Source organism: Lates calcarifer, linkage group LG3 (assembly GCF_001640805.2).
Source record: "Lates calcarifer isolate ASB-BC8 linkage group LG3, TLL_Latcal_v3, whole genome shotgun sequence".
In the NCBI taxonomy this organism is placed as follows: Eukaryota; Metazoa; Chordata; class Actinopteri; family Centropomidae; genus Lates; species Lates calcarifer.
In genome coordinates, this window is record NC_066835.1 from 17,520,933 (window position 1) to 17,545,656 (window position 24,724).

The window sequence follows — 24,724 nt, forward strand, 5'->3', positions numbered from 1 at the left end:
GTGCTGTTGCAGAATTAGAGATAAAACAGCTGGATTACTACTCTGTAAAGTGGGTATCTGCAGCTGTAGCCCACATTAAACACGTGGTAATTAGTTAATTAACCATGATACCACTCTATAAACTGAAATAATAAAGTGAAATACTCCTGTAAAATAATTTAATGCCAAGAAAACAAACTATTTGGCATTTTTTAAAAATTATTCCCTTTAAATTGTGGTCATTATTTCAGTGAGTGTTGTGTTTACATGGTGCTTTTCACTTGAGGAATGTGTGCCTCATCATGACTCCACAAACTTTTTTTTTTCTAGTACAGTGAGTGAGTGATAGGGCACGTTTTGCCCTGAGGCCCCCTTGTGGTTTTATCCGGCCCTGTCTGAGCATGCAGTAAAACTAATAACAGATAAAATATGGCGTTTTATGGCGCAACAGTAAACTGCTCACTGTGCCATAATATAAGAAATGTGAGGTTACCAACACATTTATTTATGGTGCTTTAGAGCAGCTTTGATTCAGACTTTCCAACCATAATCTGGCTTTAAAGTCGTTTTAAATGTATTTTTATAATGATCTCCTACTTTGTTATTAGGATTTGGTAGAAAACAGGTTAAGATAAGTTTATTTTATTATGTTTCTTGCAGTATTTTGTCGCGAGTGGCTGTAAATTGAAAAAAAAAAAAAGTTTTTTTTTTTTTTTCCCATTTTAACGCGCATCTATTATCTTTTATTTTATCCGTGCGTAATCGATATAACAGTGAAATGGTTTCAGAATATGTGCTGAGGACACTTTTTTTTTTCTACCAAACACTTGTTAACTGGTGTCCCAGCATGTGACTCGCCTAAACCTCCTCGTTGGTTGCCAGCTGGTTGTTTGCTGATGTCAAGAAAAGGAAAAAACCCAACTTCCTTGTACCGGCTGACAACTCTGAAAAAGAAGCGTCTCGTCGGCGCATTTTATCAGCAGCGACAAGACTCTTTACATGAAAATCTGAGCGAAAAAAGACGCAGTTTTGGTGGTTTTTCAAACACTCATCTGATGCACAGGTAAGCTTACGTCTCTGGTTTGTAAAGTTGAAGCTAAGGCGGAAACAGCAGGAGCGACTTTTTGAATTTGCGAGTGGCCACGGTTTAACTTCTGCCTTGTTTTGAAGAGGATACACCACGAAACGAGAAACAGCAGAGTTTCACTATTGTTTCATTCATTTAAATGGGGAGAGAATGACATAAGAACATTTGCTTTCCGCTTATTTCCCCCCTCAATTTTCCTTTTGTGTTTAATATTATATTTTGTCAAATGGGGGCTATAAGATATTTTTTTAAATCAGGCAGGTGAACATGTTCTAATATTTCTTTAATTTGTTTACTCCAGATTGCACTAAATCCCAGATAGTCTTACTTTAAAGGTTGTTGTGGATGAAATCTGCAGGTTTTCACACAGGAATTCATTTACATAGAAGTAAAGGAAACAGGACTGAAACACTTACTTTCAGTAATCATTAGTCATTGCTTTTCTCTGCTTTTCTCTGTTTTATTTAATATAAACTAAATCTTTTTGGGGGTTTTGGCCACTAGACATTTTTTTTTTCATTGTTTTCTGCCATTTTATCAAGAAAATAATCTGTGTATTAATTACATAGCTGCAACCATCTGTCCAGAACCCAAACATATTCAGTTTACAGTTTTATTGAATAAAGAAACCAGCACATATTCACATCTGGAACCAGAACAGAAGCTAAAACCAGTGAATTTGGGTCATTTTTGCTTTAAAATACAATTTAAACACTCAAAAACAGTAGTTGATTGATTTTGTGCAGTATAATAACTAAGTAAACTTGCTCATGTATTTATTTTAGGTAGAATTCTAACTCACTTTACTTGAGTATTTCATGTTTGTCCTACTTTATACTTATACTCCATTACAATCCAGAGGTAAATTGTGCTTTTTAGCTGTAGGTAGGTTGCAGAGGAGGAGTTCAAAAACCTGTAATGTAACATAAAAGCAATATTTAAATGCTGTTTGCATGTTAGTACTTAATAATCCCATAGTATAACGTATAAAAGGCCCACTTTAGCTGCGTAATAAGTACATTTTGCTGAAGTAAAAGCAGGATTAAATACAGGACTTTCAACTTTTTTATTGTGGTGATGCTAAAACTTCCTCCACCACAGTATTATGATATAGTTCAGTACTACTCTTGTCTTTCAGACTGCAGACTGGACACAGGAACATTTGTGATGTGTGGAACATGAATGGGTTGCACGGAGGAAGAAGAGATGAATGCTGACGTTGCTGTTTTTCCATCCATACACCCGTGGAGTAAAATCCCCACCACAACCTGTTTAAACCTCACAGACTCTGACACTCCTGCATGGATCGTCCCTCCATCTCTCCCTGTCCAAAACTCTTCCAGTCCTTCCTGTGAGAAAATGTACCCCGGTGAACCCGACCAGTCCCTGGACCCCGAGCACCCAGAGTCCCAGATGGACTTCTTCCACAAGCTGGGGTACTCCACAGCTCAGGTTCTCGCCGTCCAGCAGAAGTTCGGCCCCACCATGGACACGGATAAGGTCCTGGGAGAGCTGGTGAGGACTGGCGCAAGTCGGGAGCCCAAGCAGGCGCCGGTGACCACGATGTCGGTGCTGGTGCCCAGAGGGGACATCCAGGCCACAGGCCCCACCCTGCAGCTGCCTGTCCCTGCATCGTCTCCACAGAGCAGAGAGGAGAGCTGTGAGGATGAAGACGCCCTGAGACCCATCGTTATAGATGGCAGCAACGTGGCCATGAGGTGAGAAACTCACTGATCTGAAACGATTGATTAGTCGATTGACAGAAAATTAATAATTTCAGACATTTTTCCAAGCAAAAATGTCCAAAATTCCCTGGTTCTCGATTCTTAAATGTGAAGATCTGATGCATTTCTCTGTTTTATACCATTAGAGCTGCAACAGTTAGTTGATTAATCAGTTAGATGAGCAATAGAAAGTGAATTTGCAACTATTTTGATAATCAAATGATCTTTTTAGACATATTTTAAAGCACAAAATGTAAAATATTTACAGCTTAAGCTTCTCAAATGTGGGTATTTACTGTTTGTCTTTGTCACACCTGATAGTAAACATCATATTTTTGGATGTTGAACAGTTTTTAAACAAAAAATTAATTGATTAATTAAGAAAATAATCAGCAGATTAATTGATAATGACAATAATCATTAGTTTCAGCTGCGGTATAACTTTAAACTGAATATAATTTGGGTTTTGGAAAGTTTGAAGATGTCACTACCTGTAGGAAATTGTGATATGTATTTTTCACTGCAGTACTGAGGTTTTAAGACGCCAACACGTCATTGTTAATAAATACAAATGAAAAAACACAAATGGGTGAGGACAGACAGAGTTGTGACAAGTAAAAACCTTTTCCACTTTGTTTGTTTAAGAGAAGCTCTGTGTAATTCTGTTTATTTATCTCTTCTTGCAATTGTCTTTATTGCCATAGCAGCGAAACAAAATGCTGTCTGTTTCTTCTTTAGTGTGGTTTTGGGTCACACAGTTTTCTGACATTTAGTTTTACCTCAGGTCACCTGCTGATTCACTCAGTTTGTTTAGGAGATCAGTGAAATGTCAAATGTGGCTGAAAGCAGATTTACCTGATACAGACAAGGGGAGCTTTTATCTTCACTGACTCCGGTTGATATGATAGTTTATGTTTTAGTTACAAAGTGAGAGTGAAGGTACCGTGGGAGTTTAATAAACTATAAGATAATAATTCTTCTGTGAACTCTCAAAGTTCATCGGTATTCGTTTCATCTTTAACACCGACGCATTTATGACGTTTAATATTTAGGATACTTTAACTAAAACAGGCTTTTAACATGAATAAAAGTGTAATTAAGTCATGTGTTATCAGCTATATCTACTACTACTACAACAAAGATTATAATAAAAACAAGTTTAGCATCTTCGTGCTGCACTTTTGTTATAGCAGTGCTGTTAGCTAAAGGCTAATGCCGTCATGCTAACATGCTAAAGGCTATATATGTGAGTTGTATATGGTACAAAGAAAAAGCAACAAAATATGACACAATATTTAACCCACTTTCCAAAAAAAAAAAATCTTATATTCAGCCCAGTACAGGACTTAGGAGTGCTAGCATCACCCTGCTAGCACGCTAAAGTTTAGCTTTTTAGTGTTGTATATGTTCGGAAAACTCTTAAAGAGCTAGTTTGTGATCATAAACAATGTTTTATTAAATGATGAAATGGACATAAAAATAAAAATCTAAATTCTGTATGATTCAGCTTATTCACAATAAATCCCACATACCTTACATTACAATTAAACATGTAGCTAAAGAGTCTACAGCCATGCTAGCAGCTAAAAGCTGTACAGTGGTGCTTTGAGCTAAAGGCTAACATTAGCAAGGTAGCAGTGAAAATAAAATGTTGATGTTTAACACAGGTACTGTGTTTACCATGTTCAGTTGTGTTCAGTGTGTTAGCATGTTAACATATGGATTAGTACTATGCACAAAGTACAGGTGAGGCTGAATGTCTGGCTTTTGCAGGTATTTGGTCACAAGTCAAAGATACGGCTAAATTAATTACAGTTCATCCTACATGAATGTATGAGTCAGGTTTCATGACAATCCACCCAATAGTTGCTGAAATATTTATGTCTGGAATTAAGTGGTAGTCTGATTGACAGATTAATAATAGCGTGACAAGTAATGGTATCGTTAAATCTACTTTCACAGCTTCTGGACCTAAATGATTGCCGTGACAAACAGGTTTGAGCTTCTCAGGAGCTACAGTACAGATTTTCTGTTGGCTCTTTATTTGCATTGCACATCCCCTGAGGGATTTATCATCATCAGCAACAAACATCAATAAACTCATACGATATGCACTCAAGCAAACACCACTGCAGCTTCACCCAGTCATTTTCTATTATGTGGTTGCAGAAAAGAGCAGCATGTTAGATTCTCTCTTAGTGCAGGAGGTTGTCATAGAGTTAAAAGAGAAGCAAGTACTGTTGCACCTCTTGGACTGCTGTATCACTGGTGATTTAGGAAACTTTCCCCCAGAGGTGCGCTTTACCTTTTCCCTCATTTGCCCTTCTCATACTGAGACATGTACTCACAGTTTTGGGAACAGAGGAGGGCTAAACGTGACAGATAATGGGTGAGAATACTGTACATAACCTCAGTGTGTGCAAAGCATACACACCCCTCTGTCCTATTGCCTATCCAAACCAGGCACGCCCGTTCAGGCATGCTGGCTGCTCGAGTATGCAAATCAGAGCATGCACATTTGTGTGTGCCTTCTTGTTTCCTTGAGGAGCAGCAATGCTTAGAGAGAAAGATCTTATTTCAACGGGAACAGGCCTGACAGCATTTTACACTGCAGCTCTCACGTATATCTTCTCTCACAATCTTTAACTTTAAACTTGACACATCCAAAAAGCCCCGGAGGTCTTTGAATGCTCACAACTGTCATATTTTTACTATAAACATCCACACGAGCAAATCCACAGGGACAGTGTGTGTCATGTATTTAGATCTGAAACCAATCCTTGGGTTAGTTTCTCTGATATCACCACTTGCTGCTGATACTGATTTGCAGATGTGAAGTGGAAGACAATGGAACCTTTGCTAAGCCAAACAACCAGTGTAGTTATAACCCAGTCTAAAAATAGAATCAGGAGTTTACAGCATTGATTTACAACCTGCAGGTCAAGACAAGATAATCTGAAAGGTCAAAAAATAAATAATGAGAGAGGACAAAAGCACTGGGAATATCTTTGGGTTCTGGACCATTGGTTGGACAAATCAAAATCAGAATCAAATTCACCAGTGCACACTCACAGGGCACTTTATTAGGAACACCTGTACACCTGTTTATGTATGTTATCCAGTCAGCCAATTGTACTTTCATCATGGCATGATTGTTGGTGCCAGACAGGCTGTATTGAGTGTCTGAAACTCTTGGGCCCTTAATACCAGTCAGTCATGGTTTGAATGCCACAGCCTTTCAGAGTATTATTACTGACCATGTACATTGCATTATAACCACAGTCTTATCATCGTCTAATGGCTATTTCCATTATGATAAAGCACCATGTCACAACACAAAAGTCGTGTCAAACTGGTTTCACGAACATGACAATGAGTTCACTGTTGCCTCAGTGGCCTCCCCAGTCACCAGACCTGAATCCAGCAGAATACTTTTAGGATGTAGTTGAACAGGAGAGTGGCAGCATAAATGTGCAAGTGACAAATCTGCGGAAATGATGTGATGCAATCATGTCAATATGAACCATCATGAACCAAAATCCCAAAGGATCTATGTCACAAAGAACTGTATTGAGAGCAAAGGGAGGTCAAGTATTATTATGGTGTTCCTAATAATAAGTGCTCAGTGTTTTTACCTGTCTGGTTAGTATAAGAGCTAAAAACGATCATTTGATTATTTTATTAATCAATTAACACTAAATTAATTGACAACTGCTGTAATAATTAATTAATTCTTGTCCTTTCTTTAGTGAAAATACCCTAACCCTAACCTACCCTGAAATCAACTGCTTCCAGCTTCTTATGTCAATGTTCACCCATTTTCTTCCTCGTCTGTGAGAGAAAACTGAATATTTTTGAATTTTAGATTTTTTTTTTCTTATTCTGTTAAATTATTATTATTATAATTTTTTCCTGAAATTCACTTTCAGCTTCTCAGTTTTGTTGATTTTCGGTAATGAATTGAATATCTTTGAATTTTGTCCTGTTGGTCAAATTTTGGGCTTTGAGAACTTGTGATGAACATTTTTTTTTACTATTTTCTGACATGTGATAGATCAAACCTTTAATCATTTAATTGAGAAAATAATCATCAGATTAATCTGTAATTACAATACTTGTTCTTGTTGAAAGCTCAACCTGCTGAGACATGTAGGCTTGTTCTACTGCCATCCTCAAATTTGCATAGCAAACACTAATGATTGTGTGCATTAATAAGGGGTGTGATGTAGTTTGAACATCAAAGTGTGTCATTATAAAGTACATTTGAGGCATTGTTGTGAACTGGTTCGGTGAAGCTTTCATCAGTCACTTTTTTAAAGTTATTAATGTGTGAATGTTTTCTAGTTTATCATTTTTCCTGGTTTCTGTTTATTCATTTAGCCACGGGAACAAGGAAGTTTTCTCATGTCTGGGAATTCAGTTGGCAGTGAACTTCTTCCTGGACAGAGGCCACACTGAGGTCAATGTGTTCGTTCCCTCGTGGAGGAAGGAGCAGCCTCGGCCAGATGTTCCCATTACAGGTAAGACGATGGGAATTCACACTGGTTTCGTTGATGCTGTCTACTTCCTTCTTTACCTGGCGCCATCAAACACTTAACCCATTGTTAATTGAAATTAGGGCATGGCAGGATTGCTCTGTGCTATTTATAGTACTCACTATGTGATGTGCTTCTTTTTATTCTTGTTCAGAGCTGAAATAGTATGTTGATTAGCTCACTTGCTGATGAAGAATATTCAATTTCATAAAAAAGGACAAGTACAAAGGACAGCCTCTCAAATGTGTTTAATATCACTGTTAAGCTATTTTGGTTTTAGACTGTTGGCTGAGCATAAACAAAAATCAGGACATGATTTGCTCTGATGCAGCTGCTGATTCTTACAGTCAGCTGTATTGCTCTAAATGGGAAATACCCCATGTAGGTTTTTTTTTCCAAACACTCAGTAAATGAGCTTTATCTGTAATCTGTGTAGCTGTAACTCAAAAGATAAAAATGTGGGGTTTTTCCCGATTGGTTTGTGATGCCAAAAGATTACCATTTGTACTGTCATGTCACTGGCCTACATTTGGAAGTGGCTGCTGACTCCAAGCTGCTTGTTTGCTTTATGTAGATGAAAAGATTTCTCATGCTGATAAACTGTTTTGCAGCAGTATGTAGTTTTAGGGCCCTTGGTTAATATTTAACCAGGTTAAATCTGTTTGCCCAAATCAAAATGCAACCATAGCTTCTTAAAATGCATCATTATGGTTGTGTATAAAATATAAAGTGTCTTTATTGCTGGCTGTAATCAATATTTTTATAATAACAATGTGAAAGGAATTGCTCGGAATGATTCACCTGATTTGGAGGAAACATTCTGTGACCTGAGAGATCTGGCAGATTGGTCAACTGATAGCATGTCGGATACATAATCTAGAGCCAGGCCATTCAGTGCTTTGTAGACCAGGAGCAATTCCTCAAGGTCAGTCCTGTAAATGGATGGGTAATTAGTGAAGTTGTCTGGTCAGGATATGGATAGCTGCATTCTGAATGAGCTGAAGATGGATGAAGGGTGTCAAGTCAAGGATCTATCCTGTTGGTGACAAAAAGCATGTAGCCAAGTGTTTCCAAGTGTGACTGAGATGACAGCAACACATTTTTGAAATATTTCTGAGTTGATGGAAGGCTTCTTTGCTGATGTTGCTGGTATGTGGATAGAAATTCAGGTCAGCATTAAGAATAAGTCCAACGTTCTTTACTTGCTCAGTGGTTGTAAGAAATCTGGACTCTATTTCTGGACATACCTGACTACAGGAAGTTTTGTGACATCTGGGCCCGGTTTTTCAAAAGGTTTAATCCGGATAAAACTGATCCGGAGTTGGTAATCCTTTTTTTTGCTATCCATGATCACGTAATCCATTTTACTTTTGAGCCGGTTTTTCAAAGCAACATCAGATTGGATCAATCTGATCCAGATAGAAACTTTTCAGGATCACCAAATCTGGATAACCAGCACTCAAATAGGATAGGAAATCACAATGTAGGAACCTCAGAAAGCCTGCAACATAACCCTTGCCTGTATTGTCCTGCACAACATCGCTACCAAGCGCAATGTCCCTCTGTGTGCTGACAATAATGCACCTGAGCCCCTTGGAGACCCTGACCAACCTCCTGCATTCTGCCAGAACGAGCAAACAGGATGTGCAACAAGGGACACAATAGTTAGACACTATTTCTGATTTGGATTTGTTTTGGATTTCAAAAACCAGCATGCATACTGCATGATCCAAATATAGTATTATTTGATACAATTCTAAAGTTTCATTATATTTTGGGCCTGAAATCCACGCTGAATCCACCCTTCTGATGGGATCAAGCTTTAGTTTGGATCAAGTGATTCAGATCTACTAAAAAGTTCTAAAAAACCCAAACTAAAGGTTTGATCCGGATCAAAACCAAGATTGGATTACGTGATCTAATCCGATTACGTAATCCGTTTTTTCTTTTGAAAAACCCATTTTCAAGATTTGATCCAATCTGTTATCCAATATCAGAGCGGATTACTTTTGAAAAACCGGGCCTGGAGATTGATATCTTAAAGCAGATAAAGAATAAGTGCTGTTATCAGGAGATGATGAGATATAGAGTTATCATCTACATAGCTAAGATAGCTGATAACAGAGCATGTAATGATGACAAAAGGTTCGAGAATGGATCCCTACATGGAGCATTTAGCAGCTAAAGGAGCTGGTGGAGACCAAAAACAGGTTAAAACAAACTGAATATTGGACTTGCATTGACGAGCTGCCAGGAACACAAGTCCAAATGAATGATTATGGTGCTTGTTGCATAATTAGCAACTGTTAACAATTTAAAGGTGATGATATGTAAATGTTGGGTTCACAGCCTGTTTCCATTACCCCAAAGTCTCCAAAGAAATTGCAAATACCTCGTGCAACTGTACATTTGGTTTATAGATCAGCACATTCTGCGAGACCTGGAGAGGAGGAAGATCCTGGTGTTCACACCATCGAGGCATGTCGCAGGCAAACGGGTGGTCTGTAACGACGACTGCTTCATTGTCAAGCTGGCCTACGAGTCCGACGGCATCATCGTGTCCAACGACATGTACCGGGACCTTCAACGAGATGTACCAGAGTGGAAGCGCTTCATTGAGGAGAGGCTGCTCATGTACTCCTTTGTTAATAACAAGTGAGTTCTGGCTTCCTAGCACAGGGCTTCCCTCGCTGCTTTCACACTGGTACCTAACAAAGATAAATTATAAATGAATCAGTTAGGAAGCAGAGGTGAGAAGCTGTAAAGTTTTCTACTTTTAGACTAGTGTTTTAACTTCACTCTGATGTAGGTTTATGCCTCCTGATGATCCTCTGGGCCGCCATGGACCGACCCTGGAGAACTTCCTGCGGAGGTTTCCAAAGACTCGAAAAAAACAGCAGTGCCCTTATGGTGAGAAAACGTCTGTAATGGTCCTGCCTGGCATTGTTCTTAAAAAAGATTTGTTTTATGTTTAATGTATTTAGCTATAAAGTCCATCACTTTAGTCTAAACTGGACTGGACTGCCATAAATTTTAAAAACATTGGTGATCTCCTCACTTTTCATCTAGTACTACCATCACATTAAAAGTTAGAAAAGGTTTCAAGATGAGGACCTTTTTCTCCTTGCAGTAATGGTATCTCAGAGAAACTTTCCCAAACAGGGGAGTGTAAAGGGTTTCCGATTCTCAACAAGTCTTGTATCTCAAAAACAGCTGCAGGAAAAGTGGGTGTTGTCTTGTCTCAGGGTTGACCTATATTCCAGCCAACGCAGTACTGCTGTGCTAAACAGATCAGCAGTGCTAAACGTTTTGCTCTTCTTTCAGGAAAGAAATGTACTTACGGACTCAAATGTAAATTCCACCACCCTGAGCGAGCCAAACAGTCCAATCGCTCGGTTGCCGATGAGCTTCGTGAGAACGCCAAGTACCCTCCAACTGCTCAGAAACAACCTTCAGCTTGCTCCAGTCCTGTGCCTGGACAGAGCCTCTTGCTGGTGGAGGATATGGCCAAGAAACTGACCCTGGGGCATGAGGGTGGCTCTCCAAAGAAAGACCATAAAAACGAACATGTAGCTCAGGTGAAGACGAGTCACCGTTCCAGCAAGAGAGCCACATCTCGAAAGGAGAAGACCAGCCAACACTTGACTTCTGACCACGGCTCAGGGCGGCACGGTGGCTCTCAGGAGAAGCTGGACTCTGGTTTAGGCTCCATAGATAGTCAGCCAATGGAGGCTCCTTGGAGTCTGTGTGATCACCAGTATGGGGCACCCTACAGGGGCTGCAGTCAGCAGACCCACAGTGTACAACAGTACTGCTCTCCAAGAAGTGCACCAAGCAGCTGTTGCTCACATGGCCCTCCCTCTTGGGGGACCGCACCAGCCTTCCAGCCCCACAGCATCAGGCCAGTCAGCAACCACCGGTCTGATATGATCCCCTATGGGCCGCCTCATTACCCCGGCTACGGTCCATACCCGGTCAGCATGCCTACAGTGTACAGCCAGCCGGCAGACTTCCAGCACGCCAGAGTCTACAACCACCACCAGCAGGCATATTGGTCCGATCCATTTGGCGGTCACCCTCCAGCGGTCCGCAGCCTACCGGGGGAGCGCTCACAGTGGGAGCCTCTTCAGGGTACGCAACCGAGTCCCAGCATGGAGGAGAGAGGGGTCATCCGGAAGAAACTCCTCGCTATCTTCAGTGCCCACTTGGTGGACACGGCCATGGAAATGTTTCCTCACATGATGGATCCACAGATGCTTGTTGCCGAAATCCTCATGCTGCAGAGTCAGAACCGGTCACTGAGATGAGACAAGTCCAGCCTGAACCCACGTCTTTCAGTGGAAAGACAACATGAGTTTGTGTACTTTTGTATTGTGGTATCCACCTTGTTATAAATTGTATTTTTATTGCTTTAGAGTTGCCTCTGTGAACTGGATTAAATAAGAGGCAGTATGCAGTTGATACAAATTGTATCTTTATTTAAAAATGTAAAAAGAAAAATTGATTTTAATGCCATTTTATTGAGTTAAAAGGGGTAATGCTCTGTTACTCTTAAGGTACACTCAGTGTCCACTTTATTAGGTACACCTGTATAGTCTAATGCAATGCAGTGGAACTGTCAGTTTTTGCTGACACTTTCAATACTTGACTCGACTTTATAGCAAGGCTATTTTGTTAGATTGTCCAGTTGTACCTGTTAAAGCGGTCACAGAGTGTGTAGAGTGGCATGGATGAGATGAATCTAAGAATTTATTTTTGTGTCATATTGGCACTGTGCAACATTTATGCTTAGGGTTGGGAAATAATTAACTTGAACCAACCCTTAGGTTAAGGTGTTACAATGAAATAATAATGTTTAGTTATTGTGATGCACAATTAATACAAGCAACACTTGCAGTGAATAGTAATCAATCTCACAGATAATGAGATTTGAGTCTTTATAATGCTTTATATTCCCATTTTTCTTAACTTAATGTTTTTGCATTTATTACGAGACTTGCGCCCTACCAGAGCACACACTGGCTGCAGATATTTTGTTGACAGTGATGAATTTCATTTTGCCTGTGACATAAATTATGAGAAAGTGCGATGATTTGAAACAGTTCAGCTTTTCTGGGATCAAACCCAAGATGAAGATATGACTGCCAGTGCAGCTGGAGAGGATAGTTTGTTGTCATATTGGAGATAAATTGACTGATGATAGATTTAACATGGAAAACACAGATTGTTTTTATTTTAATGTTGAATGACAGTTTTGAAATAGAGATAAATATATGCCATTACACGTCATGGTTGAAAAACACTGCTTCAGGTCTTAAGACAAGACCAGTTAAAGAATGTATTCAATCTTTAATTTTCTTGACAATCGTAATGCTGTGTGGGTCGAGTCTTGTCTACACTAAGTAAAAATTTCATCACACCCATCTCTGTCTTTTCTTTAACTTATTTAGAAGATGCACTTGCGAAATGTTTCCATGTTAGAAGCTGGTTTGTGTCTTTGGGCTGCAGTGAACTATTGTTATTTTCATTATGAATTAATCCATCCATCCATTAATTTTTTGGTTTATAAAGTGTCAAAAAATAGTGAAAAAAAGCCTGTCACAATTTCCTAGAGCCCAAAGCAGCATCTTCAAATTGTCTGTTCAGTCAACAGTCATCAACACCAAAGACATTTAGTTACTTTTTGCTTGATCAAATAATCAAAAAATCTATTATAATCAATAATCAATTTGACTGATTATTTCAACTCTTATATGTCAATAAAAGAAGACTGAGTAAATGCTTTGACAATACAAGCTTTAGTAACACGTAGGTAGTTTGTATCTTGTTCAACAAGTTTGTTTCCACAGGTGTGTCATTTATTTCATGTATTGTATGAAGTTTATTAGACTAGACTTTATTGATCCCTTGGGATGACTCCCTCAGGGAAATTAATTAATTATTCTGTGTTTATGTACCATTTAAAGTGGTGGGAGGTGTATTAAGATTCTTTAAGTAAAAGTAGCAAAACAGCAATATAAAAATACTCCATTACAAGTAAAAGTCCTGCACTGTGACAGCAGAAGAGTTAAAACACTGCACCACAAAAATACCAGTGATGGCAGAAAGAAAAAAAAGGTTTTATTACTATTAGTAATAAAAATAAAACTACCTGTTCGACTGAAAAATTACATGAGTGACATATTGTATATAACATTAATAGACTGTTGCACAGATGCATAGTGTCAGTGTGTAGCTGCATTTTCTTGTTTTAGCTTCTTGAGGTGGAGCTAGTTCTAACAAGCTTTATATGGAGTTAGTTTAAGAGTCACACGATAAATCTGAGACTTCCTGGAATGATTAACAGGAGATAAAAGAGAAAAAAACAAAAGTTCTGAGGCATTAATCTGACTGCCAACAACTGCTATGGTTTAATCTTTGGCAAAACATTGTATTTAATAAACTTATCATATGTGCTTTTATAAAAAACCTTAACAAGTAACCAGTAACTGTAGCTGTGAAATAAATGTAGTGGAGTAAAAAGAGTAATATTTCCCTCTGAAATGTAGTGGAGTATAAGCATAAATGTGCAGAAAATGGAAATGCTCAAGTAAAATATAACTACCTAAAACTTGTACTTGAGTAAACATATGCAGTTACTTTCCACCACTGAGAAATACTGCATTACAAGTAAAAGTCCTGTACTGTACACAAAATGCCACTTTTATTACTCTTGGATATGGATAATTATTACAGTTGCATTGATGTGGAAGTGGTACCTTACTGAGTGGAGTTATTTTAAAGTAGCTTAAATTTTGTTTAATCTACATCTATCTACCAACTAAATCTGCCAAGTACCTATAGCTGTAGTAGCTGTAGCACAAAGTCCAGTATTTCCCTCTAAAATTAAGTAGCATAGACGTAAAAAGTGGTGCAAAATGAAGATAATTGAGTAAAGAACAGTGAGTAAAAGTACTATTTGTTTGAATAGGAGTAGTAATATGCTTGTACTGCAATAAATATGCAGGTTTGTTGTCTTTGCGTAGCACTGGTGCCTATGTTATTATTCAGTAAAATATATATCCTCTGTGCTGCCTGAACAACAGACTATCTGTGTTGCAGGTTAAAAAATAAACATTTTCAGCCATGTTGAGCTCTTAAAACTCGTTTCTCCAACATTAAACCACAGTATTGCTTTTGCAGCAGAACTAAAAAGCAGAGAAACCACACCTGAACCACATTCTAGTATCATCTCCATTCATCTAAACAGAGGCAAAGAGACAAAACGTTATGAAAAACCAAAGCAGCACAGGTTGTTCTAATTAAATTAGGTCACATGAGTTTTACAGATAATGATCAGATTTAAGTGACAGGTCGCAACACGGTTTTAATTTATTTTCTTTTGCCTGTCCACAGAGTTTGTATGAGACAGGTGTTGGAATCAAACGAACAGTGTTTGTCTTTTTACATTCAGAGAACGTTAAGCAAACATAAGCAACAAGCTGCTGCAGGGGAAAAAACCTCTGACAATGGGTCCAAAGATTTATGACTCATTCATGGAAACAGTTTTCCATTGATGTGTTTTTACTGTACTTTCCCTGCTTACATTACAATTTGATATTAAGTAAATATAGGCTACTTATACACACACACACACACTGAATATGCAAATTATCAGCGCACACTATGTAGCTGAGTCAAGATGAGGAAATGTTTTTGCAATGTGAGATGAAACAAAATATTATTGGGCGTCCTGTGTGAAATGAGTCAAGCACTGAGGAAAGAAGGGCTGATTAATGAAAACATAGTAAAAGAGGGACACAAACATGCACTTTTAACATGTTAAACAAATGCATATAAGACAAACAGGATTTGATCTTATGAAGAACCAACCACATTTATTCACATACAGTAGTACTTTTGCTTTATTTGACTGTTTCCATTTTAATCTACCTTGTACCTCTACTCCACCAGCGTTATCTCCAGTCCATATATATATATATATATATATATATATATATATATATATATATATATATATATCTTCAGGGGTGCAGGGTACCATGAGTGATCTCTGTACCTTCAGGTACGACTCTGTTAAATAAATCTTGAATACATGTAGTGAGGGTGTGTCAGCTGCACTGTTGTACTAAAGTCCTGATTGATGGGGATGTTGTTGTGGAACCCTTTGTTGGGCGTTGATGTAATGTTATTGTTGGAGCGACTAATGCGTTGTTCTTGGTGGTGGTGGTTTTTGTCTGACAGCACAGACACAAAGAAAATTTAGGATAATATACTAACTAATTAACTATATTTATTGTGCAGCTTGAATTTCTTTACATATTAAGATTTTTTTATAGATCCATCCAGATGAATGAAGGACCCAAGGTTTCCCAGCAGAACACAACAGGAGAGATGTTGTTAACTTCACCTGTCAGTGGTTTTAATGTCGTTGCTGATAATACTTCTGTACTTTTACTTGAGTAAAATTTTGATAATTGTATTTCAGTGTTCAGGCGCTGCAGTTCTGAAAAAAGCGACAAACAAAAGTTATTTAAATCTGTGGTATAATAACAGTTTGGTCTAAACACAGCAGAGCAAATGAAAGACAAATAATGATCTGTTCGACGCTGAACATGAATGCTGTACTTGTGTTCACTCTAACAGGTGAGGACTATATATACTCTATAAAAATAACTGCATTCACAGAAGCAGTTGTGGCCTGTTTGTGATTTGCATAAGACTAAGAGACGCCTGAGCATACGCTGTCTCTTCAAATGGAGGGTTCAGCAAAGGGTATAATGTTCTGTTCTTGAGATGACAGACATTTTGGGAAATATGCCTCATTGTTTTTTTGGCAGGCGATAGATGAGACTGATACCGCTCTCAGCAGGAAGCTACAGCTGGCATATGGTTAGCTTAGCTTAACCACAGGACTGGAAACAGGGGGAAACAGGTAGCCTGACTCCTACACCTCTAAAGTTCAATTAAATAACATGTTATATTGTTTGTTGTTATACAGTTTGCTGTTCTACAGGCTGTTACTGTGCAGCTGCTCTCAACAGTTTGGCACATAACCCCATCTAAAACTGAAAAAACAACATATCTGACATCTATACGTGTAGAGACGTGCAATGTATGTGCTGTAAAAACAAATATCCTTCACTGCCTTCACAGAATTGGAAGAGGTGTGGTTTTTGAAAGAGCAGTGACACCAAACCACAGATTTTGATTTTGTCGAGGTGAGTTTTGTGCAGCACTCTGCGGCATCAGATAAACACTTTATGGAGTCAGGTCAGCTCTCTCTGCTCTTAAAGTGGCAATAACTGATGTTTTATTGGACACTTGGGGGCAGTGGAGAACATCACATCAGTTGCTGTGGTGACAAACAGTTGCTTAATGGCACATCCAGCATTTACACAACAACATTATCATTCGTTTAGTGTTGTGTTTGCGTCCACCTGACGGCAGTGGATCCTGGAGAGTTTGGAGGCCAGGTCAACATCTTGGGCTCTTTGTTTTGTTCCTGGAGACATTTCTGAGCATTTTTTTGTGGTGTGGTGGGAGCACTGTCCTGCTGGGGGCGGCCCCTGGGGGGGATTGTTTGGTCTGCATCAGATGTAGACTATTAAAACTTTGAAACTAATAATTAAAAACCTGAGTATAATAATCTAGGATGTGGAGAAGCCTTATATGAAACAGGGAAAAGATTCCTGGGTGCTTTCAGTTACATGGGCTGGACTCATTTTTCACCTCTCACCTCTTGAAGTGTGACTCATCATTCACTCTACACCTTATAATAATATGCAAATACTGAGGCTGGCATATACGTGAGGACACACTTGAGTGCAAGAGTGCACAAGTCAAGACATGACACTACTGCCTCTACATTTTCAGACAGACAGGGAAAGTGACAGGTGAACACAGAGCTCTCTACTTAATATTTTACATATACATCTTGTCATTAACTCTTGATTTATTAAAGATCTTTCTGTATCTCCTCAGCTGTTTTGTTACCTCTATACTGCAACCACTGGAATACAAGCAACTCAAGCGTTTGATAAGATTAGATTAGATACTTTATTAATCTAATCTAATAGCTCCTCCTGCTGGACTGATGAAGAAATACTATTTTGAAAAACCTTACAATTGTATTTAAGCACAGCACCTGGGTAAATATTTATAATTTATAAATAACAGAAAGCACAAACGTTACAAGATTACTCAAGATTTGGCATTAAACAGTGCAATACAACTATTACGTCTTGTACTAGTAGTAGTAATAGCCTATACTACGCTATTATATGTACTAGTACCAATACCTCTAACAGCAGAGATATAAAGGGAAAAGAAGGTGATAATGATGATTCCAGGACACTTCAGAAGATGGTATATTATGGTCTATATCATATTTTTATTGCCATTCTGGACTGTTATTATTACTTATTGCAGTTCAGATTTTCGTGTAATTTTACACTGTATTTTCGATTAAGGCTGCTTTTTCCAAGGCCTATATATTATTATTATTATTATTATTATTATTATTATTATTATTATTATTATTATTATAAAATGAAAATCAACGAAAAATATTCCAATTATCTATCTATCTATCTATCTATCTATCTATCTATCTATCTATCTATCTATCTATCTATTCTGTCTATCTTTCGAATCAACTGCATTACCCAGAAGTCAGCTGTGCCCTTGCGCAGCCGCAGTTCGACTCTGTTACAGAACGCTGATTTTGTTGTTTTAACCCAGTTACTGTACCGCTCTGTCTCGTCCGTGATAGTCAACAAATACATGTTGCAGTGATGTAGGTCACAGAAGAAGGACTTTACCCTGCTGTTACCGGCTAACTTTGGCTAATGTTACAGTCCACACCGGACTTCAGGACCATTTATGAAACTACTGCGGCTTCATCAACTCGCTAGCTAGCTAGCTAGCTAGCCGCACGCTAGCAAACGCGCTAGTGTGAGTTTGGGGTGCTGCTGTTTGTTTGTCACTCTCTCTCGTCTCGGCTAGCTATCTAACTCGGCTGCCGGGCGGAATAAGCTGTTATTTTGTGAGTGTGTGTGGTGTCGGAGCAGAAAAATACACCGCCACCCCTGTCTTTGATGCTGTCGTTGGTGTCAGGAGTCGAGCTAAGATGTGGCAAAGTGTCGGGCTCACGCTGCTGGTCATTGTGGCCACACTTGTCTGTGCGCTGCTCTTCATGCTGTTTGGTGAGATTAAAGACAATAACCTTCATACATGACACACTTAATCTGATCTGTGACTGGTTTAACTCGTGGGATTGGGGGTAACGCATACAATAAGGCCGGGTTCATAACAGCTGTTCGATAAAAGGCTGCAGTAGCAAAAGGTTTGAAAGGTTTAGCCTTACAGAAAATGTGGAACTATTCCTTTAATGTTGCCTTATGACAGGACAGAGCTTACTGACTTACTGTCTTAGACCGACAAGTTTCGATGTCAGTAAGGTGTTTCTATTTTTATCATGTGCAGAGGAGGAGTCAGATCATAACCATGGCTGCTCCTTCACCACACACTCCCTCCTTCTCTTCACAAGCAGTTACTGAAATGATCTGCAGACACAGAGAAAAAATAATTTTCAAGTTTCAGTGTCCACAGGCTGCAGGTGCACAGTCCTGTGCAAAGGTTGAGTGAGGAGTGCTTTTGAAAACAATGCCATGAATAGCTTTTATATATTTATTAATTTGTTCTTCCTGTTACTGTTGGGATGTCGTCTCATGATGCAGAATGAATTTCAGACCGATCAGACATCTCCCTGATAGATAGTGTTGAGTCATGAATAAGAATTTAAATATCTAAAGTTCCTAAGACTTTTGCACAGAGCTGTATGTTCACTTGAACATGTAACAATATGGGGTAGATTTTTTAAACATCTCTTCTTCCTCTGTCTACAAGTGATCCAGCTAATCAGCTGGAGGTAGAGCATGGAAAGATGGGGAAAAAAAGCCCAGACGCTAATTTCTTTCAAATTACAGAGCAAAGTAGCTGTTTTTTTCTGAAGCATAAGTAACAAGTGATTTTTGGAAAACTACCACTGTTCTGAATGTAGTTCCCCAGAGACTCTTTTGTCCAGCAGGATGAAAAGGTATTCAGTCTTTTTGCAAGTTGCAACCATGTATTTTCTTGAATAATTTATCTACAAAATGTCAGAAAATCGTTTAAAAGTCATTGTCGTCATTGTTTTGCGTCTTCTGACAAGCAGGCAGTTTACAATCAGACGTGACAAAGAAAAGCGGCAAATCATCACATTTTAGAGGCTTTAATCAAAACCAAAATAGTTGCACTTGATCCGACTCATCATTTAATCAACAAATCATTGCAGCACAACATTACATGTAATTACATATCTTCTTTTGCTAATGCTCATCAGTAACTAGAATGAACACCACTGGTTTGAAGTGTGCCTTTATTATGCCTGTAAGTAACTATTTTCCCTTCTTCTCCCCTCAGGTTGGTATGTAGTCTGGCAGCTCTTCCTGTCCAAATTCAAGTTCCTGCGTGAACTTGTCGGGGACGCTGGCACCCCTCAGGCTGAAACTCAACCGTCCGAAACAAAGAACGAACGCGCGAGTAACGCCCCGACTCGAAATCGGCCCAGGACTGCACGCCAAAGAGTTGCCTCTCCAGAAAGCACTTCGTAGATCATCCACACAGCCACTGTGTATCCTGTCTCACCGTGACTTCTCGTCAGCCCTCTATACACATCGTGAGTGATCATCAGAGATTATTTCCCACTGACCCCACGCTCTACACTACACAAGGACCTTGTGGACACTCAGTAGTCAGCCCTCCTCCTCACTCCAGGACACTTTAAATTGACCAGGAAGATCTCCTGGTCTCAAAGGGAAAAGCCATTAAAGTACATTGTTGTCCATCTCTTTATGTCCTCTGTTGATGTGTTTAATTATGTACAGTCATGTGTACTGAGCAGTGAGACTCCGGTTATCCTGCAATAGTGACGGCCAGCTTTCACGAGCGGCCAAGCTGCTTCCTGCCACCTCTGTGGAGCATAAAGACGCCCCAACACAACAAAGAGACGTTAATTCTCTCATGTACAGTGCTTAACAAATTTGTTAGACCACCACCCAATGTAAGATTTATTGCCACAGCTGCCCTAAATTAACAGTATTGGTAATTACCAAAATAATTTTTTATGTTTCTGTAATGGTTAATATACCAGTATGTAGAAGCTCTTTAACCGAAATAATGTTTTTAATGCTAAAATATAATAATTATTGTTATCCATGAAGTTTCAAATTTACAGTTTTATAAAAAAAAAAACAGAAAAAATAGTAAAGCACATTATTATTTCTTGATCAAGATATCAAATACTTGCATTCCTTAACAGAAAAATTACTTTTAGTGGTTGAATGTTACGTTTGATTAATTTCTGATTTCTCAGAGAAGCCCAGTGAGCCGGCCTTGGCAGTCAATTTGCTGAGACTGGTACTTACAAAATGCGCCAAGGAAGAGGCAGGAAACGAAAGTTAACCAAAGCAGATGTCAGACACCTCAAGATTTTAAGTACTTAGAGACAGAAGGATGCTGATCTTCAGGCAGAGACGAACGCTTCTAGGTCAGAGTCTGAGAAAGTGTCCAGAATGACCATAAAGCATACGACTGATGGAACAAGGCTTAAAGGGAAGAAAAGCTGGCAACTCTTCAGTCAGCATCGTCGTGCTTATGTCTGCAGAAAAGCTGGAGAACGTTTTGATGCCAGATGTACTGCACCCACAGTGAAACATCGTGGAGATTCCATTATGGTATGGGGTTCCATTTGTGGAAACGGCGTGGGCAAATTAGTGAAAATCGACAATATCATAAAGAAGAACGTCCACCACAACATCTTAGTGCATCATGGCATCCCTTCTGGACTGAATCTGATTGGCTGTGGGTTCATATACCAACAAGACAACGATCCCAAGCAACTATTTCAAACTCAATAACAAAAAAGACTGTGGTGGTCTAATACATTTCTTAAGCACTGTACATGTTGTATTTTTAGCAGAAGTCGGTAGATAACTGTTAACAATGAACTCGTCTGCATCATTTCAACAAGAGCAACTGAAGAAAAACTCAAAACTGAAACAAAGATTTGTACAACTGACAACTTTATTTTCTTTTTAAAACGTAACAAAGTGCAATGAAAGGAATGTTCATGCTGTCATTTTGTTGTTTCTTGCACAGCGTACCCCTATACGTATTATGGACGACCATCTGTGAGGTGGAAACTGTCTCACCTGGTAGATAACGCCCAAAGCCTCTGAGGAAGATGACAAATGACAAGGCTTCATTCCGGTTGTGTAAAAAAAATGACTTTTTCTTGCAACTTCTCCTTCACCCTTTCTTTATAGATTCATACTTGAAGAGTCAGGAGAAAGTTGCAAGGAAATGACAGTTCAGAAGCAGCTATACGCATATTTAGCTGAAGTCGTGGAGCGACAGAGCGAGGCTCCCCGCTGCTGTAAAACCTTCCTGAGCGACGTCTGAACCCTCTCCCTGTTCCCTGTGCCTCTTGTCTGTACGAGTGCCTGTCTAGATGACATCCACTGTTTGTTATCCAGGCTCCTTTTGTGTAGACAACAGTAGCTCCTTCCTGTCCATCACAGGGCAAAGCAAAGCTTGACCAGGGCCTAGTCAATATTTATGTAATACAGTCTCCCTCCAGGTACAACTCATGTAACTCTTGCACCTTTTCTCAGTGGTGATTTTTTTTTTCTTCAGAGGAGCAGTAGCTTCAAATAAATAATGCCATGAATATGTTGAGCCCTGTCCTGTTTGTTTCTTCAGTGGAAAAGTTGCTGTTCTTGATGAAAAAATTGATGTGATTGATCATTTGAACCCTTTTTTAAAAACTATTAGCCACACGTATACTATACATTGTGGAAGTAACCATATTTTAGCTATCTGAAATTCATTATCAGTAGACCTGGAATCATAAGTTGACTGCTAGTAAATTAATCTGTAACTATTTTTGATAATTGATTGAAGCAGAAAAAATCAAGCAGTCTCTTGTTACAGCTTCTCAAATGAGCCAATTTGAAGCTTTTTCTTCACTTATAATAATATTTGTTTACTTAAATGAGTTGTTGTTTCAGCAAAGGTGACACTTTGTGTTTGTAATTGGACCGATCCGAAGTCTGCTGAGCTTCTGCTTCATACTCCAGTAGATGACGGTATTTCACCTGTAAGACGACCACCATTAAGAACCAGAAGAAGAAGAAGAAGAAGAAGAAGAAGAAGAAGATAGTCTCATTTCCCCTCATATCTTGATCTGATCCCGAAATGTTTGCTCTTAGTGACAGATTTTATTCTAAGAACTTGGTATTGAATTTAAGCCTGCAACATCTGTATACAGTGTTAAGAATAAAGGTGATCCAGACCTTATCGGTATCCTACATTCCCCGTGGATGTATTACAAGACCAATCAGGAACAGCTGCTAGGCGGAACAGAATCACCTGGCCAATCGGCGTTTTTTCTGCGGTTTTTGTTTGTTTGTTTGTTTGTTTGTTTGTTTTTTTGCGTGTGTTGTTATTGGTCATGACCGTCTGGGAGGAGCGCAGAGAGGCGGAGATACGAAGTCGGAAAACAGATTTAAACCGACATTGATTCATCGCCTCGGTTTGTCAGTACGGTGTGAAAACGTATATACCGAAGAAGCTTGGACGCTAAAACAAGCTTTGGAGCTGCTTTTTTGTCGAACACGAGTGAGACTGGACGCTGAACACACTTGCAGCGCGAAGGTAAGGCTAAGGAGCGAACTAGCTAGCGGCTAGCATTAGCATTAGCCTCCTCTTCCATTTTCAGTCGTTCCTAGCGCGTGGGTAAGAGTGTGTTTGTGTTTCCGTGACTATAGTGTTCCTGACATGAGTTGTGGGCACCTTACAGCGGCAAGGGAACTATTGTTTACTTATTTTTATGTAACCTGTAATCTATACATGGTCATCTTCTTTGTTTCTTTGCAGTCGGGCTTACTGCGTCTTTGTAGTTCTGTGTCCATTCCTGATCAGCTTTTAAAATCAAAATTACGCTTTCAGATTTTCTCACATTGTTCTTTTAGGTCAGTCAAGTTTTATTTGTAAATGTCAAGGCTTTGGTGTTTTCACTGTCACTGTTCTCCTTCACTGTGTGTGTTTTAGTGGTAAAAAGTTTCCAATTACTCTTTTGTATAGGTTAGTTATTCATTGTTTCAGATGTTGTACTTGTGTTTTCCAGGTCTACTTGTTCAGCTGCTGCAGCCTGGACAGAGACACCAACATCACCTTACAGACCAACAGGTACATGTCAGAAACATTTACCCAGTCTGAAAAATTTGCATCGATGAGCTGAATTATTCATATCAGAAATCGCTTTCTTTTTTTTTTTTCATTTAGTGTCACTTGGTAAATCCCAGCTCAAACTTTGGTATTTAATGAATTTAGTACTGAATATATTTATTATATTTATCCATGTTTTCATGGTTAAACTGTTGATGAGGCATAGGTAGTAGTGTATTGATCAGTTTCCTTTGTATGCTTCTCTTTGATGTCCTCCAGGTGTCACCACTTTGTCCACAACATTGTCCGTGATCGCCGAGACGTTGTTCACAATCACAGGGACACGATTGGAGAGACATTGTCGAAGATGGGAGATGTTGTCCATGATCATAGACACCGTCCACGATCACAAAGACATTGTCCGCGATCACAGAGTGTCTTCGTACAATGAAGAAGGTCTTTGAGACCAGGACAGAGGCCTCCAGGTAATTCACAAACAGCTTTACATCAACTGTCCAACACAGAGCACTGACATCAAACTGTTTATGTTCAGTATTCAGTATATCAGAAAAGTGTAATAATAAAAGTAATGTGCAATATAAAAATAATGGATAATTATAATGGATATTAATAGAAGTAATGTAAAAGTAAGTTGCAGTATCAGAAGTAAGATGTAATAGTCAAATGAAAAAATAGTCAAATCTGTTATTAAATGTAATTTGCAACAACAAAAGTCAATTATAAAAAATTATGAGTGATATGTAATTAGAAAAGCACTATGTAATGGTAAAACTAGTCTGATAGTACAGTAAGACATCATAAACCTAAACTTAAATGTTCAAAATGCCATAGTATAGTAAGCCGTCAAAATGTCATGGTATAGTAGGGCATCAAAAACTGGAAAAAATGTCATAGTAGTATAGTCAGTGCATAAAAACAACTGTCAAAAAAATGTCATAGTATAGTAAGGCATCTAAAACCATCAAAAAATGTCATAGTATAGTAAGGTGTCAAAAAATGTCATAGTATAGTAAGGTGTCAAAAATGGTCAAAAAATGTCATAGTATAGTAAGGTGTCAAAGATGGTCAAAAAATGTCATAGTATAGTAAGGTGTCAAAAAATGTCA

At 38.8% G+C, this 24,724-nt stretch overlaps 2 protein-coding genes across 4 annotated transcripts; both read left to right on the forward strand.

The window, feature by feature from the left end:
- The first annotated feature begins 855 nt into the window (after positions 1–855).
- Positions 856–12,748, forward strand: zc3h12ab (zinc finger CCCH-type containing 12Ab). Its single transcript, XM_018677587.2, has 6 exons — positions 856–1,042; positions 2,205–2,784; positions 7,171–7,310; positions 9,746–9,980; positions 10,135–10,235; positions 10,650–12,748. Exons 2-6 carry the CDS (start codon positions 2,249–2,251, stop codon positions 11,630–11,632), a joined length of 1,995 nt encoding a protein of 664 aa, XP_018533103.1. The 5' UTR covers positions 856–1,042; positions 2,205–2,248; the 3' UTR covers positions 11,633–12,748.
- Positions 12,749–18,013: 5,265 nt separating this feature from the next.
- Positions 18,014–23,618, forward strand: smim13 (small integral membrane protein 13). Of its 3 annotated transcripts, none has more exons than XR_007810656.1 (3): positions 18,014–18,532; positions 19,791–20,046; positions 23,557–23,618. XR_007810656.1 is itself a non-coding variant. In XM_018677580.2 (2 exons), the coding sequence occupies exons 1-2, from the start codon at positions 18,457–18,459 to the stop codon at positions 19,979–19,981; spliced, it is 267 nt and encodes an 88-aa protein (XP_018533096.1). In that variant the 5' UTR covers positions 18,015–18,456; the 3' UTR covers positions 19,982–22,106. The 3 variants fall into 3 exon arrangements, 1 of the variants encoding a protein (XP_018533096.1); XR_001960967.2 differs by lacking the exon at positions 23,557–23,618 and adding an exon at positions 21,528–22,106; XM_018677580.2 differs by lacking the exon at positions 23,557–23,618 and having other exon boundaries at positions 18,015–18,532; positions 19,791–22,106.
- Positions 23,619–24,724: the final 1,106 nt, after the last annotated feature.

Coding starts and splice junctions, on each gene's coding strand:
- zc3h12ab (XM_018677587.2), top strand. CDS start 2,249: ATGGGTTGCACGGAGGAAGAAGAGATGAATGCTGACGTTGCTGTTTTT. Junction 2,785..7,170: donor GGCAGCAACGTGGCCATGAG/GTGAGAAACTCA, acceptor TTATTCATTTAG/CCACGGGAACAAGGAAGTTT. Junction 9,981..10,134: donor TACTCCTTTGTTAATAACAA/GTGAGTTCTGGC, acceptor ACTCTGATGTAG/GTTTATGCCTCCTGATGATC.
- smim13 (XM_018677580.2), top strand. CDS start 18,457: ATGTGGCAAAGTGTCGGGCTCACGCTGCTGGTCATTGTGGCCACACTT. Junction 18,533..19,790: donor GCTGCTCTTCATGCTGTTTG/GTGAGATTAAAG, acceptor TTCTCCCCTCAG/GTTGGTATGTAGTCTGGCAG.